The 13,720-nt window shown below is 34.2% G+C and overlaps 1 protein-coding gene across 5 annotated transcripts in view; it reads left to right on the top strand.

Annotated features, from left to right (window-relative positions):
- Positions 1–6,050: 6,050 nt before the first annotated feature.
- LOC127882060 (ubiquitin carboxyl-terminal hydrolase 5-like) overlaps positions 6,051–13,720 on the top strand; it is a 49,721-nt gene continuing 42,051 nt past the window's right edge. For 4 of the 5 annotated variants that reach the window (XM_052430467.1, XM_052430465.1, XM_052430469.1 and 1 more), the window contains exons 1-3: positions 10,424–10,529; positions 11,185–11,299; positions 12,383–12,508. In XM_052430467.1, coding sequence (XP_052286427.1) covers positions 10,468–10,529; positions 11,185–11,299; positions 12,383–12,508 — 303 coding nt within the window. In that variant the 5' untranslated portion in view covers positions 10,424–10,467. Of the gene's footprint in view, positions 6,148–10,423; positions 10,530–11,184; positions 11,300–12,382; positions 12,509–13,720 lie in introns of those variants that run through there. The other variant, XM_052430468.1, reaches the window with a different exon arrangement.

Raw genomic sequence — 13,720 nt, 5'->3', positions numbered from 1 at the left:
GAAGATTGCTGGGTTACACATATGAGAATCGCTGGTCTAGATTCCTGTCCTAGCCAATTAACTTTAGTGGACAATGTATTGAAATTCTTTTTCGGCCATTTCCCCCTACCTCAGTTGCCAGCTCATGTGGTAAGCTTACGCAATTAATACTGGTAAAAAGGTTGCAATAGAAAAATTGTGAGTAAGTTCAATAACCAATGAATTATAAGTGAAATACTTAAAAAAAAGAGACCGAAATACTAATTAAATCCCAGCTTGAATTACCCCTCCCCCCCCACAAGCTTTTCCACTATAATGTACTGATGAAATATCGAGTTAAACCGTTTTTTTCGTAGATAATTGTGTTGAAACCAGAACTTCACTTTTGTAAAGTAAAGATCGTATACGAGTAGGGTTGACGATTGTGAAAACAAAACTTGTTGTGTTTTCACAAAAATGAAATGAACATATCTATTTAAAAACAAGAGGATTTAAGCAATTCTAAATCAAAGATTAATAAACCTAAATAAACTAGACACATGTAAATAAAATGTTTATTAAATACAAGCGTATGGCATTCATTTTACCCCCTGCAAAATAAACTAGGTAGACTTCAACAAACAGCTAGTTTTCATCATGATAGGATCGTAAAACATTTTTGTTGGAACATCTTTTCCAGGGTCCATATAATGATTTCATCCAGGGACACATAGAACAGTGTCGACTTAACGTGATTTCGATCTTTTATGTTTATGCTTTGTGTAAAATTGGTAAACTACTAAAATGAATGCTAACATGCTTCACATAGTTCCTTATATTCAAGATTAATAGGTTATTAACAAATCATTTTTTTAATATCTAGAGTTACTAACAGCTTATCAGTAAAATGTACAGTTAATGGAGTATAAGGCTTGATTGGTCATTGTCGGCTCGGTTACAACTTTAATGTACCCCGTGTAATCTTTCATACCCCTGGTACGGAAAATATACCTAAACGTACACGGGAAGTATAACGCTAAATTGGTCGTTGTCGCCTTTTTTCAAATTAATTGTGTTCAAAGTTATGTCAATATTCTGTAAAATGGCCTCTACCCAGCAAACATAGAACGTTGAATAGACGTTGAAAAGACGTTGTACCATGACGTTGAATGACCGTTGAATTTTGGTTGTAAATGAAGGTTTTTAACAGGTCATTTTATGACGTTGATTCAACGTCATATTACAACAAAAATTCAATCATTTTTCAACAAAAATCCAACCATTCTACAACCACTTTGCAACCAAAATTCAATCACTTTGCAACCAAAATTCAACCACTTTGCAACGTTATTATTTAATGTATGGTTCGCTTAACGTTCGCGAAACGTTGCAGAATAACGTTAACCTTAAACGAACTAAATCTAATTTTCATATTGAGGTTGAAAACCAACTCTTTATTATACACAAGTTTATTGCATGAATGTAATTTATACAAATACATATCATCGCATTGTTGTTCTGTTTTGTCTTGAAATCGGATCTGTACGGATGTCTTCCCAGTTGTCCTGGAAGTACAAAAAATAATCAGAATGACCAACTGTTCTTTTTTTTAATAAAAAGGAGAAACAAGAGGGCCATGATGGCCCTGTATCGCCCCACTGTTTTTTATGCGAAAAAAAAACGTGCAATGCGCATGGGTTGATATGTACTCATTCTCAAGCATGTGACTTCCTCTTTCTATCCCTCGTCCCACTGGGCGCTTAAAGATGGAAGGGTGAGCATTTATATATGGAAAAAGTTACTACCGTGTTAACTAAACAGACTATAAAGCCCGGGAATTGTTGCACAGGTCCTTTGCTTATAACGTAGGTACATTTATCTCTCTAAAAGGTATTGTCGTTCTTTCTATTTCACATATTTTTAGATGCTTAAATAAAATCTACGCATTTGATTTGAAACAGATTCACAAGACACATATGAATCAAATTGCCTTAACCCTTTACCAAACGACACATTTTGGACTTTCCCAATTTGAAAGAGGTTGCAGACGACAATTAAATTGTAATGGAATCTGAAGGAAATGATCAGGTAGGGAAGAAATAATTGTGATAAAAGGAGAAATTGCTCATCTTGAGCAATTTCTCCTTATATCACAATTATTTATAAAGTCGTCAGCTACAAACCTGTAAAATCCTGTTAGTGTTTGGTAAAGGGTTAATAATCTCTGGTTCCTTCTTAAGAGCCTTTCACACATTTATAACAAATACAATAGTAGCATCTTTCTTTGTAAAGAATCATCTCAAAATATAACAAGGGCTGTTTGTAAAACATGCATGCCCCCCCCATATGGGCTGTCAGTTGTAGTGGCAGCCATTGTGTGAATACGTTATTTGGCACTGTGACCTTAACCTTTGACCTAGAGACCTAAAAATCAATAGGGGTCATCCGCGAGTCATGATCAATGTACCTATGTAGTTTCATGATCCTAGGCGTATAAGCTTTATTGAGGTATCCTTCGGAAACCATTTTACTGTGTTAAGTCACCGTGACCTTGATCTTTGACCTAGTTACCTGAAAATCAATAGGGGTCATCTGCGAGTCATGATCAATGTACCTATTTAGTTTCATGATCATAGGTGTAAGCCTTCTTGAGTTATCATCCGGAAACCATTTTTCTAAGTTGAGTCACCGTGACCTTGACCTTTGACCTAGTGACCTGAAAATCAATAGGGGTCATCTGCGAGTCATGATCAATGTACCTATGAAGTTTCATGATCCTAGGAATAAGCGTTCTTGAGTTATCATCCGGAAACCATTTTATTACTTCGGGTCACCGTGACCTTGACCTTTGACCTAGGGGTCATCTGCGAGTCATGATCAATGTACCTATCAAGTTTCATGATCCTTGGCATAAGCGTTCTTGAGTTATCATCCGGAAACCATTTTACTATTTCGGGTCACCGTGACCTTGACCTTTGACCTAGTGACCTGAAAATCAATAGGGGGTCATCTGCGAGTCATGAACAAATTTGGTAGAGGACTATTAGATATCACTACATATCAAATTTAGTAGCCATAGGCTCTATTATTATGAACAAGAAGATTTTTAAAGTTTGCACAAAATAGGCCTTATTTAAGCATATGTTCATTTTTGTGACCCCGGGCAGGGTAAAATTTGTCCCAATGGGCATAATTTGAACAAACTAAGTAGCGACCTATTAGATGTCACTACATACCGAATTTGGTAGAAATATGCCCAACAGTAATGGACAAGAAGATTTTTAAAGTTTGCACAAAATGGGCCCAATATAAGCATATGTTCACAAAATAGGCCTTGTATAAGTAAATTTTCAACATTTTGACCCCCCGGGGCAGGGTCAAATTTGACCCCAGGGGCATATTTTGAATAAACTTGGTAGAGGACTATTAGATGTCACTACATACCAAATAGGCCTTGTATAAGCACATTTTCAATTTTTTGACCCCCCCGGGGCGGGGTCAAATTTGACCCCAGGGGCATAAGTTGAAGAAACTTGGTAGAGGACTATAAGATGTCACTGCATACCAAATTTGGTAGCCCTAGGTCCAATGGTTATGGACAAGAAGATTTTTTAAAGTTTTTACAAAATAGACATTATATAAGGAAACTTTCAATTTTTTGACCCCCCGGGGCAGGTTCAAATTTGACCCAAGGGGCATAATTTGAAGAAACATAGTAGAGGACTATAAGATGTCACTACATACCAAATTTGGTAGCCCTAGGCCCAATGGTTACGGACAAGAAGATTTTTAAAATTTTCACAAAATAGGCCTTGTATAAGCAAATTTTCAATTTTTTGACCCCCGGAGCAGGATCAAATTTGACCCCAGGGGCCTAATTTGAAGACACTTGGTAGAGGACTATAAGATGTCACTACATACCAAATTTGGTAGCCCTAGGCCCAATGGTTATGGACGAGAAGATTTTTAAAGTTTTCACAAAATAGGCCTTATATAAGCAAATTTTCAATTTTTGACCCCCCCCCCGGGCCGGGTCATATTTGACCCCAGGAGCATTATTTGAACAAATTTGGAAGAGATTCCCCCCAGGAACATTTTTGAGAAATTTCATCAGAATTGGACCAGTAGTTTAGGAGAAGAAGATGTTTAAAGAAAAGTCAACGCACGGACGGACGGACGCACGGACGCACGCACGCACGACGGACACAGGACCATGACATAAGCCCCGCTGGCCTCTGGCCAGTGGAGCTAAAAATGACAAGAAATACATGTACCGCATGAATAACACCAAGAAAACATACATATATGCGTCATATTGAACATACACATAATTATATGAAACCGAATTTTGTATCATACATGGTAAAATAATCAAGCGCTACAACCTTAAAATTTTTTTAATGTATTTTAGGGCTGTATCAATTCAAAAGTTATTAACTAAATTTTAAATTAACCTACAAGATCAATATTTTAATCATGTCATGGCCAACAAACACTTTTTATAAACTACATTTTACATAATTATATATTTCAATTTAAGAATTTAATAAAATTGATTAATACAAACATGTAATTGAAGTAAAGATAAAATTTTGAGTTTTATTTTTTTTTTCAATTAACGGTGAATTCGGATTGGTGTTCGAAATAACGGTGTTGAAGTGTACATATTTATGTTTTCACGTAATTACGTGTGTTTTCAAGAATGTTTTCAACAACAAATTTCTACCAAAAACTGACTTCAAGTGAACGTTAATTTATTCAAAAGTGGTACGAAGTCTCCATGGTACGAGTTTCCGAATTTGAATTTAAAACAAATGCATTATGATATCAATTTTAATATTACAAGTCGAAAAAAAAACAATAAAAACCTACCTCGCAAACAATTGTTAATCGTCTATTGTAGGTTCCAACTTTTCTTATTATTGAACAAAAATGTTTACATTCAACAATAACAAAGTTTGAAAGTCCAATAATGAATTAGCCAGTATGTCAGTGAACAAAGGAATCGAGTGGCGCGCACGCGGGGGATCTGCTGGTTTAGATTATAAGGGAATCGCTTTCTATACATAGATGGTGAGGTCACTACATTATTTTCAGTAAGACCGGTGTGTACACAATGAGAGAATCGCGCTTGCAAACATTCGAAGCTACACAAACGGGTCAAAAATGAAAATCAACTTATAAGCGTATTTTGTTTAAAAAAACACGTCAAATTCTTTATGCAAACATATTTAATGTACATGTTTATATTGCGTTATTTTTATACATTCTTATAACGTTTGCAGAACGTTAGGAACGTAACGTTGAAATTTCAATTTACAGGATTGTTACACTTTTAAAGTCATACATCATAGGATTGTAGAAATATACTGTTCAAATGTGACTTTCATAACATATATTTCATATAACTAAAATAAGTTACGAATACTGATAGTTGGATTTTTGTTACAACGTTCTGAAAAAGTTCTGTGTGATCATAACCTAAATAAACTTAAGCGTAACGTTATTTGAACGGTACATGCTAGCTAGGTAGACATTTCTTTAACATAGTTATTTTATGACCAAAACACAACGTCGTATAGATGTTTTTTCCAGACGTTGTTTAAACGTCGCCATTCTAACGTTGAATCAACGTTGTATTTTGGTTGCCGACGTCGCGACCGAAATTCAACCAATATTCGACGTCTATTCAACGTCTGGTGTTTGCTGGGTATATTATCGAAACGCCTACTCAAAACACATGCCGAGGCAGCTTTTGTTCAAAGAGATTTGGCGGGCATAAAACTCGGGCACAGTTCAAATGAGTCGGGTACATGTTAGTATATCTTCTGTACCGGGGTACATTTACGTATACTTAAGAGTAACCGGGGTACATTTAAGTAGTACCCGAGTCGACAATGACCAATCGAGCGTTAATAAGATTCTGAAATATTAAATTTTTTTAAAGAAAAAAGACGCAAGCTCTGGAACAAACTGCTAACAACAACATTCATTTAACAAGTGGAAAACACCATAGTAGAGGATACCGCCAGATTGTTAAGTATGCAAAGAACGGGAACCAGAGCACATGGGATTCTATTTCTGAATTTAGTGTTTTGCAACCTGAATAAAAACATTCAAGGGAAGTAATTAGCCGGCGTTTACGTTTTTCCTGTCAAAATCGAAACATTTCTGTGATTTTGAAATAAAGTAAGTATAAGGTTTAGAAAACCACAACCTTAAGTGTGTGTTATTTACTTTTAAATGAGGCGGAGCTCACATTTCTGTATGCCGACATATTCGTCGAGTCAAACTGACGCCAGTCATTTTTTCGGTATCGGAATTCGTTTGCCGTTCATCGGATTCGGAGATTGGGGAATTATTTCTTCTTGAATGCTTTGAGCTTTTATGAGCTGATACGTACAGCTAAAAGTTCTTCGTGTTATGGGAATGTGATTTGTTTTCCTTCTTTATAAAGTACCCATAGAAGGTATTTTCCCAATAAGGAAAAACTACCAAATTTCTAGTCCAACTTGTTGACGCTCTCAAATATTAAGCTACTTTTTATACTGGTAATATTTGGACTTCAGAAGAATTTAGCCCGTATAAAAAGTATCTATAAATTCTTTGAGCGTCTTATAGATAAGACTACCAAATTTCCTAGTTGCAATAATCAAACTCCCAGCTATAGACCCTCTGGGTCACAGGGAGTTGCAACTGGTAACAAGCAATTTATAGAAACATGCCGTCCTGATTCAAGGCGGTACTTTAATCTGTAATTTTAGGAACATAAACTAATTTCAAGCATAAATAAACACAAACAGATCATAAATGTATCACTTATGCGCGAATTAAAACAAATTACCTGATATGGTGTGCTCGCATAGTAATGATATTAATCCAAAGATTCAAACATGTCAATGGTTCATGAAAATGTGTAAGTTTTTGCAATGGAAAAAGCCAAGTATTCCCAATTCCAAATATGCTATTGACTTTCTCTGGAATCCTCCGCATGTCTAATCAACCAATCATAATAAAACGACTTCCTCAGGAACCTCTGTAAGATATAACAAATTTTCAATTCAAAACTTTGGCTTTCGGTTTGATAATGGTTTTTGTGTGAAGTTATTGTTTTGAGTATTTCTCTACAAATTACTCGCTAATTGATATCGATGATGACAGGTTTTGTGTTTGTAAAAATGTAATAGGTTGATTAAACTCGATTTTATAGACATACAGTTAAGTCCGGTAATCTTGCGCGTCTGGTAATCTTGCGCACTTCGCATTTGCGAATCTCGCAGACCACAAATGGTTTTCTTTAGTGATGAAAGATGGAATTTCACATTTTTAATAATTAACGGATTTAAAAGGTACGTAAAATTCGATCATAATTACATTTAAACACAGGTTGCGTCATGCATCTTAAACACTGGCCCACTTACGAAAATTTCGAAATGAATCACAAATTCCCTGCAGTCTTTAGCGTTTTCATACTTTAAATTAAGAATTCATACATCCAACGTGTAATTTAGCATTCCATTGCACAATATCCGATCAATTATGTTTTTTTTGGACATGAAAATATATCGCACCAGACTGACATTGTCAATTATTTCTGGTAGTCATTATTTCCGCCATTCTGTCGAACCAATTTGGTATGATCTCCGCATGCGCAATGGCCAAGTTTTGATATTTTCTGTAAACTATGTAAGCATGATCGTGGTAAAATCAAACCCGTTGTGCATAAACTTTTTTTTCACGCATACCGGTACTTTTTCATGAATTGTACACTATCACTAGTGACTATATTATTTGTTGATATGTAGTGAACAAAAACTGCACTAGAAATCCACATTTAATTTCAATGGTTTTACAAACTGATTTTAAAAATATTTTTCTGGAATGTTTTTTTGTCAATAATTGGACACCATATGTCTACAATTTTGCCTAAACGAGGTCATTACAGAAAGTGCGCGAGATTACTGGACACTGTGATAGTTTGAAAATGAGGTGAGTCATGTTTGTTTTGAAATCAAATCGGACAGTTCTTCACTGAATTAATCAGATATTTTTGTGTTAATAAGGACATAAATTTCATAATAAATTTAGATATTATGTTGTCAATTTATAAAAGAACATATTTTTTAACCAATTGACCCTTAACTGCACAAGATTACGGGACAGCATCGTACGTGAGACGTATTTTTTTACATGGAATTTTGTTTTATCAAGAAGAACGCTGAGCTGTACATATGTACTCTTAAAAACTCAGAGCATTCAAGAAGAATTACAAAATTTGCTTAATTGCCCTCTGAAAAATTCACAAAACAAACAAACAATTTTTGTATAATTCACCCCAAAAGTGCATTATCTGCAAGTGAACAAATGAAAAGAGCACTGAAACTGAACATTTGAAGCCAAAATGCATGTTAATGAATATTTGAATAGGTTTGTGCAATTTATATAAAGCAATTTAAAAAACCCATTATTCCTGGTTGCAATAATTCAGCTCTCAGCTTTATAAGAGACGCCGTAGAAAAAATTATCAAAGGCTCTTGGAGTCCGTTTAAATGGACTACATTATTCCCAATCTGAAGATTTAAGGACACGAATTTTCCCAATGTCAGGGGTTTTCACACTAGTTTTCCCAATTGAGCTAAAAAATAACTGTAAAGCCAAAAACCGTGTAAAAAGTGTCTTTTGTTTGTCAATTGTAAATAGCATGGGTTCCTTAATATTACAACTAACAAGGCGTTAAGTTTTAAGGGATCATTATTTTACTCTAAATTGTAATTATACTAATAAACAGACCGGACATTATCCTGATTCAGCCTCAGGATTGCACCAAAGAGCTTGACTCCAAAGTACAAACACGTAACACTACACATGTCTTTCTAATATCATGTGTCTTAGACTCTTTCGTACTATAAGTAAATACAACAATTATACAATTTGCATTTCCGCATAGATGATAACACGTTAATACAAAATGTTCAAGTGATGGATGATCATTTAAAAACAACATATTATTATAACATATTGTAACTAATTTAATAACTTCAGGGAAATACATATAAAGGTAGTTCACATTTAAAGGGCGCCAACTTGAATGCAGGGCTCGACACTAACGGTGGTCCATTGACTCGGGGTCAGTAAAAAAAGGGAGAACCAGTGAAACTAGAAATTTGGTTGATTCGTCGGACCAGTTAAAAATCCTGAAAGACTTATTGTGAAATACTGGTGGAAAGCTGTTTTCATCAATAAAACAACTTTAATTGTTAATAATAAACCAATTATTTCATCATTATTTTATGGGCCAACTTGAGACGGGGATAAAAATAGCAACATATTGGAAATTTCAATTTTTCTAGATGCCCTGATGACAAAAACCTGTTGTCGCATCAAAAAATCGATTTGCAATCCGCAAATGTCTCCAGTAAATGTCTCCGGACTTCACTGTGATTGATACACAAATTAACATAAAATTCTAATCGTTCTGATCGGGAAATGAACAAAATGGTATTTATTATTTTGAAAAAGCAGCAATAATCAGCATTTTATTGATCTTAATGCCACCAGAATATACTTTGTTTACCGTAAGAATTTATACTGGAGGGCGCCGAATAATGTTTTGATATTGCGGGAGAGTAAACCTGCGTATTTTCAAGATTTCAAGTTTTCGAGATGTGGATTTTCATTCCAGGGGTCGTTGAACCTACGCCTAAAAACCTAAAACTAATGAAGAGAAGCTTGAAGTACAGCGATAATATGAAAGGGATATTGAGATAGTTTAGTAGATAGTGTAGTTTTCTTTTTATAAATGCACAATACATTGTGTATAGTTCGGAAATTTAGTTGAAATTTAAGTAAAATAACAGAGAAATTGTCAAACCACTTGAAATCTTGGAGGACCAGTAATATCTGAAAGCTGGTGGTCCTTTAGGTCAGAAGGTAAAAATAGTTAGTGTCAAGCCCTGGAATAAAGGGAGGAAACCAGGCCTACTACACTATAAAATTAAGTTAAATCAGCCGAAGACATTGTTAAAAACATCACACCTGTCAACGGCATGGACATCAATTTGTGTGAATATGGTGGAGTAATGCTCATAACAAAAGCTGAAGTTTTCAATTTATCATTCAATCTTTAGCACAGAGGTTCCGAAGAATGTTGGTATATTATGATGGACTAATTAGACACAGTATCTATCTTGCGGATGATTCTTGTGATAATGGATGTATAATTTTTGCATGTTTTCAAATTCTTAATAATCAGCATAATAAAAAAAAATTGTTCATTTCAAACTTTTTCATGAATGGTTGAGATGTTTTCAACTAGGATTATATTAATTAATTAAGTATTCTGCAAGCACACCATATCACATAAGTTGTTTAAATTTGAGCATTAGGGATATAGTTATGATCTTTTTGCGTTTTTTTTATGACATAAAATAGCCTATGTGACTCATATAGAAGGTTAAAGTGCCACTTTGATTTTAGGCAGGGAGTTTACATGAAAAAATTCTTTGTCGGATGCTACTCCCAGCCGAGCGACCAAGAAAGTTATTAGCTGGAAGTTGGATTATTGCAACTAAGTAGGGAATATTTTTCAAGTTAAATGTCTCACCAGTTTTTTGTTTTCTTTTTAAAATTTTGGAAATAATATATTGAAAAAAATAACCAATTGTTATTTTTTTTAATTTTCTTTTTAGTTTTATTTAGCAATTCATAGGATTCTTAGTTTAGTAGGCTGTCCATTCATGATGTAAATTATCCTGGAAACAGATTTATTAGAATTCAAAAAGACTAATAGAGGAAAACAGCTGATTTTAAGGATAACTTTTACTCAATGTCACTGATAGTTGTATGAAATTTCAAATGGTAGGTTTCATATTAGGCAAAAATTATTGCATTTAATGGTTATTTGCTGAGGGAATATATCATATTTTCAGAGCTATAAAATAAAGAACCAGAATAAATAACAAACCACCAAAGATCTTTTTGATATTATATGGGGTTGGCATATTCTTATATTTATTCAGATTCTTAATTTGTTAGTGTAGTCTGATAATCAACTGTGAAGTATTAAATACTATAATCTGTCTTCCAATTTTGAGAGAACAAACATATCCTGAATTTGCATTTGCCCAAGTTAAGCTGTACAGGATAATGTGATTTGTCTGTCTGTCAAATTATTGGTAAGTCAGGCACACGATTTAAACGACCCATTTGTCTTTTATCTCATTACAGAAGTACTTGGTCAAGCACCATGTCCGTCTTCAGGCCCTACTTTGGGAAAATCCGAACACCACAGGCCGGTGATAAAGTGTACAAAGATGAGTGTGCCTTTTCGTTTGATAACCCAGTAAGTAAATGAAATTTGTAAAAAAGATGTTAGCCAATTTGCTTTACATTTATAGCAATTACAACTGAAAGGGTTTGTTTTCTAATTATTTTTTAATATCATGCCTTTTTACCCAGAATTAGTCCAATACTACTGGATATCTGCTCCTCTTTGCTTCATTACTGTTAAACACAGCTTTACACACAGTATAACTGACTACATGTAATAATAATAATGAAACTTAGGATACAGCAAGCTTTCATGGAGTTCTAGCTTGGTATTGCATTTGGGGGTACAATGTAGATGGTAAAAGCTAAGATCAATTGTTACTTAAAAAAGAAAATTATTTCTGTTAAATTGAGTTTTAGCATAGGTATTGCACTGAAATGTTGTGAAAAATGTGCAAATAATACTAATAGTTAAAGTAACATTTGTTCAAGTGCTTTTTATTAGAACAAACTATTTATAAAAGTTAAGTGAGCTCTGTTTACTATAAATGGAATTTGTTAACAACATTATATAATGAAGTAAAATTAGTGGCAAGTTTTTTTATTACATGTATACACAATTTAAAAAAATAAATACAATTGTGGCAATTTATTTTTTTTAGAATTATTATGGAGCACTTCATTTGGAAAAGTCAATTACAATGTACCAGTAATTGGATTTTGGATTTTGAATTTCAAACATCAATATTTTTTAGTAGGCCTTTGAAATCCAAGGTTAGTTGGGTTATCAGATTCATTTGTAGGCCCCCACCGATTGAGAGGTATTAAGCATGTACTTTTCTGACCATATGTAAGTACATGTACAAAGAAAGTCCTTAAGATCATGTTTTGGACTATTCTTTAACTTCTGGGTAACTCGCTCAAATAATAATGTCAGTTAATGTCAAGAAAGGAATTTTTGCTTTAACGAGTTTTGGGCAGAAAAATGGCCCTAGAATACATAGTGTATATTCCTATGTCCTAACATGTGTTGGGGGGGACATGACACATTTATAGTTTGATTAGATTTAAAAATTTCCTTTGCAACTAAGATTTATATTTTAAAAAGTGACTAGAATACATAAAAATACAACAACTATTTTTATTCTTTCTTAAGGAGAGCGAGACGGGGTTGTATGTATGCATGAATACATTCCTGGGTTTTGGCAAGAAACATGTGGAGAGGTATTTCAAGAAAACAGGCAATAGAGTGTTCCTCCATCTCAAACGGACACGCAAAGAGGTTTGTTGATTTCATTAGGCCTAGTATAGTTACAACTTCTTTTACTTTCACATATAAAAACTATATTTTGATTGGATAATGTGATCACATAACGTGTTTTTCATTACCCATTGACAACACTCTGTTTGCAAATTTAAGCTTAAATTTTGCATGAATGTACTATTATTTCATAAAAAAGTTGCAAATGAATGTCAGTATTTTTCGCAAATCTCATATGCATTGTTTTTTATTTGGTCATTAGCAAGGATATACCCTTTGTGATGATATCATAATAATTTGTTACTGTTACATTAACCCTTTCCCCATAAGAAGCAAAGTGAAAATGGCTTTTGCAACCAGCATAAAACCACAACAGCCTAAGTGTAACTCGCAGTCTGTTCAGGTTTTATGATGTTTGCAGCTCATCAGTATCTAAGGGTTTGAAATGAAGCTTTTAAAACTCGAATCTAGTAAGAAAGGTCTTTAATTAAATTGAACTTTCTAAGGGACCACAAATGCGTACAAACACGTATCTTAGTGGTAAAGGGGTTAATTAATATATGCACAGTCCCAGTATGTAAACCCATGCATTATGTTCAGCATGACTGCATTTATCAGCATATTCAGGCAGCAAGGTCTCAGTGTCAGGTACCATGCTTGCAAGCTGTATCAATGGATAAGGGATAAACAAACAGGAGAAGACCTTGCACCTTTTTGATACAATTGATTTTTATACCCCCCGATCGAAGGATCGGTGGCATATTGTTTTTGGCTTGTCTGTCTGTCATTCTGTCCCAAAACTTTAACCTTGTTTAAAGTTTTGCGATAACTTTTGCAATATTGAAGATAGCAACTTCATATTTGGCATGCATGTGTATCTTATGAAGCTGCACATTTTGAGTGGTGAAAGGTCAAGGTCATCTTTCAAGGTCAAAAGTAAAAAAATACAATCCAAGGGAAGTAATAAGCTTTAAAGGGGAGATGATTTCTTAAACTGCCAAATGATATATTTGTTACGATTGATTTGTATGCCCCCGGATCGAAAGATCGGGGGCATTTTGTTTTTGGTCTGTCTGTCTGTCATTCTGTCCCAAAACTTTAACCTTGGTTAAAGTTTTGCGATTAATTTTGCAATATTGAAGATAGCAACTTCATATTTGGCATGCATGTGTATCTCATGAAGCTGCACATTTTGAGTGGTGAAAGGTCAAGGTCATCCTTCAAGGTCAAAAG

This window comes from Dreissena polymorpha, chromosome 5 (assembly GCF_020536995.1).
Source record: "Dreissena polymorpha isolate Duluth1 chromosome 5, UMN_Dpol_1.0, whole genome shotgun sequence".
Lineage (NCBI taxonomy): Eukaryota > Metazoa > Mollusca > Bivalvia > Myida > Dreissenidae > Dreissena > Dreissena polymorpha.
Note: the sequence above shows the minus strand (reverse complement) of the source record. Positions and strands in the feature narration are given on the sequence as shown.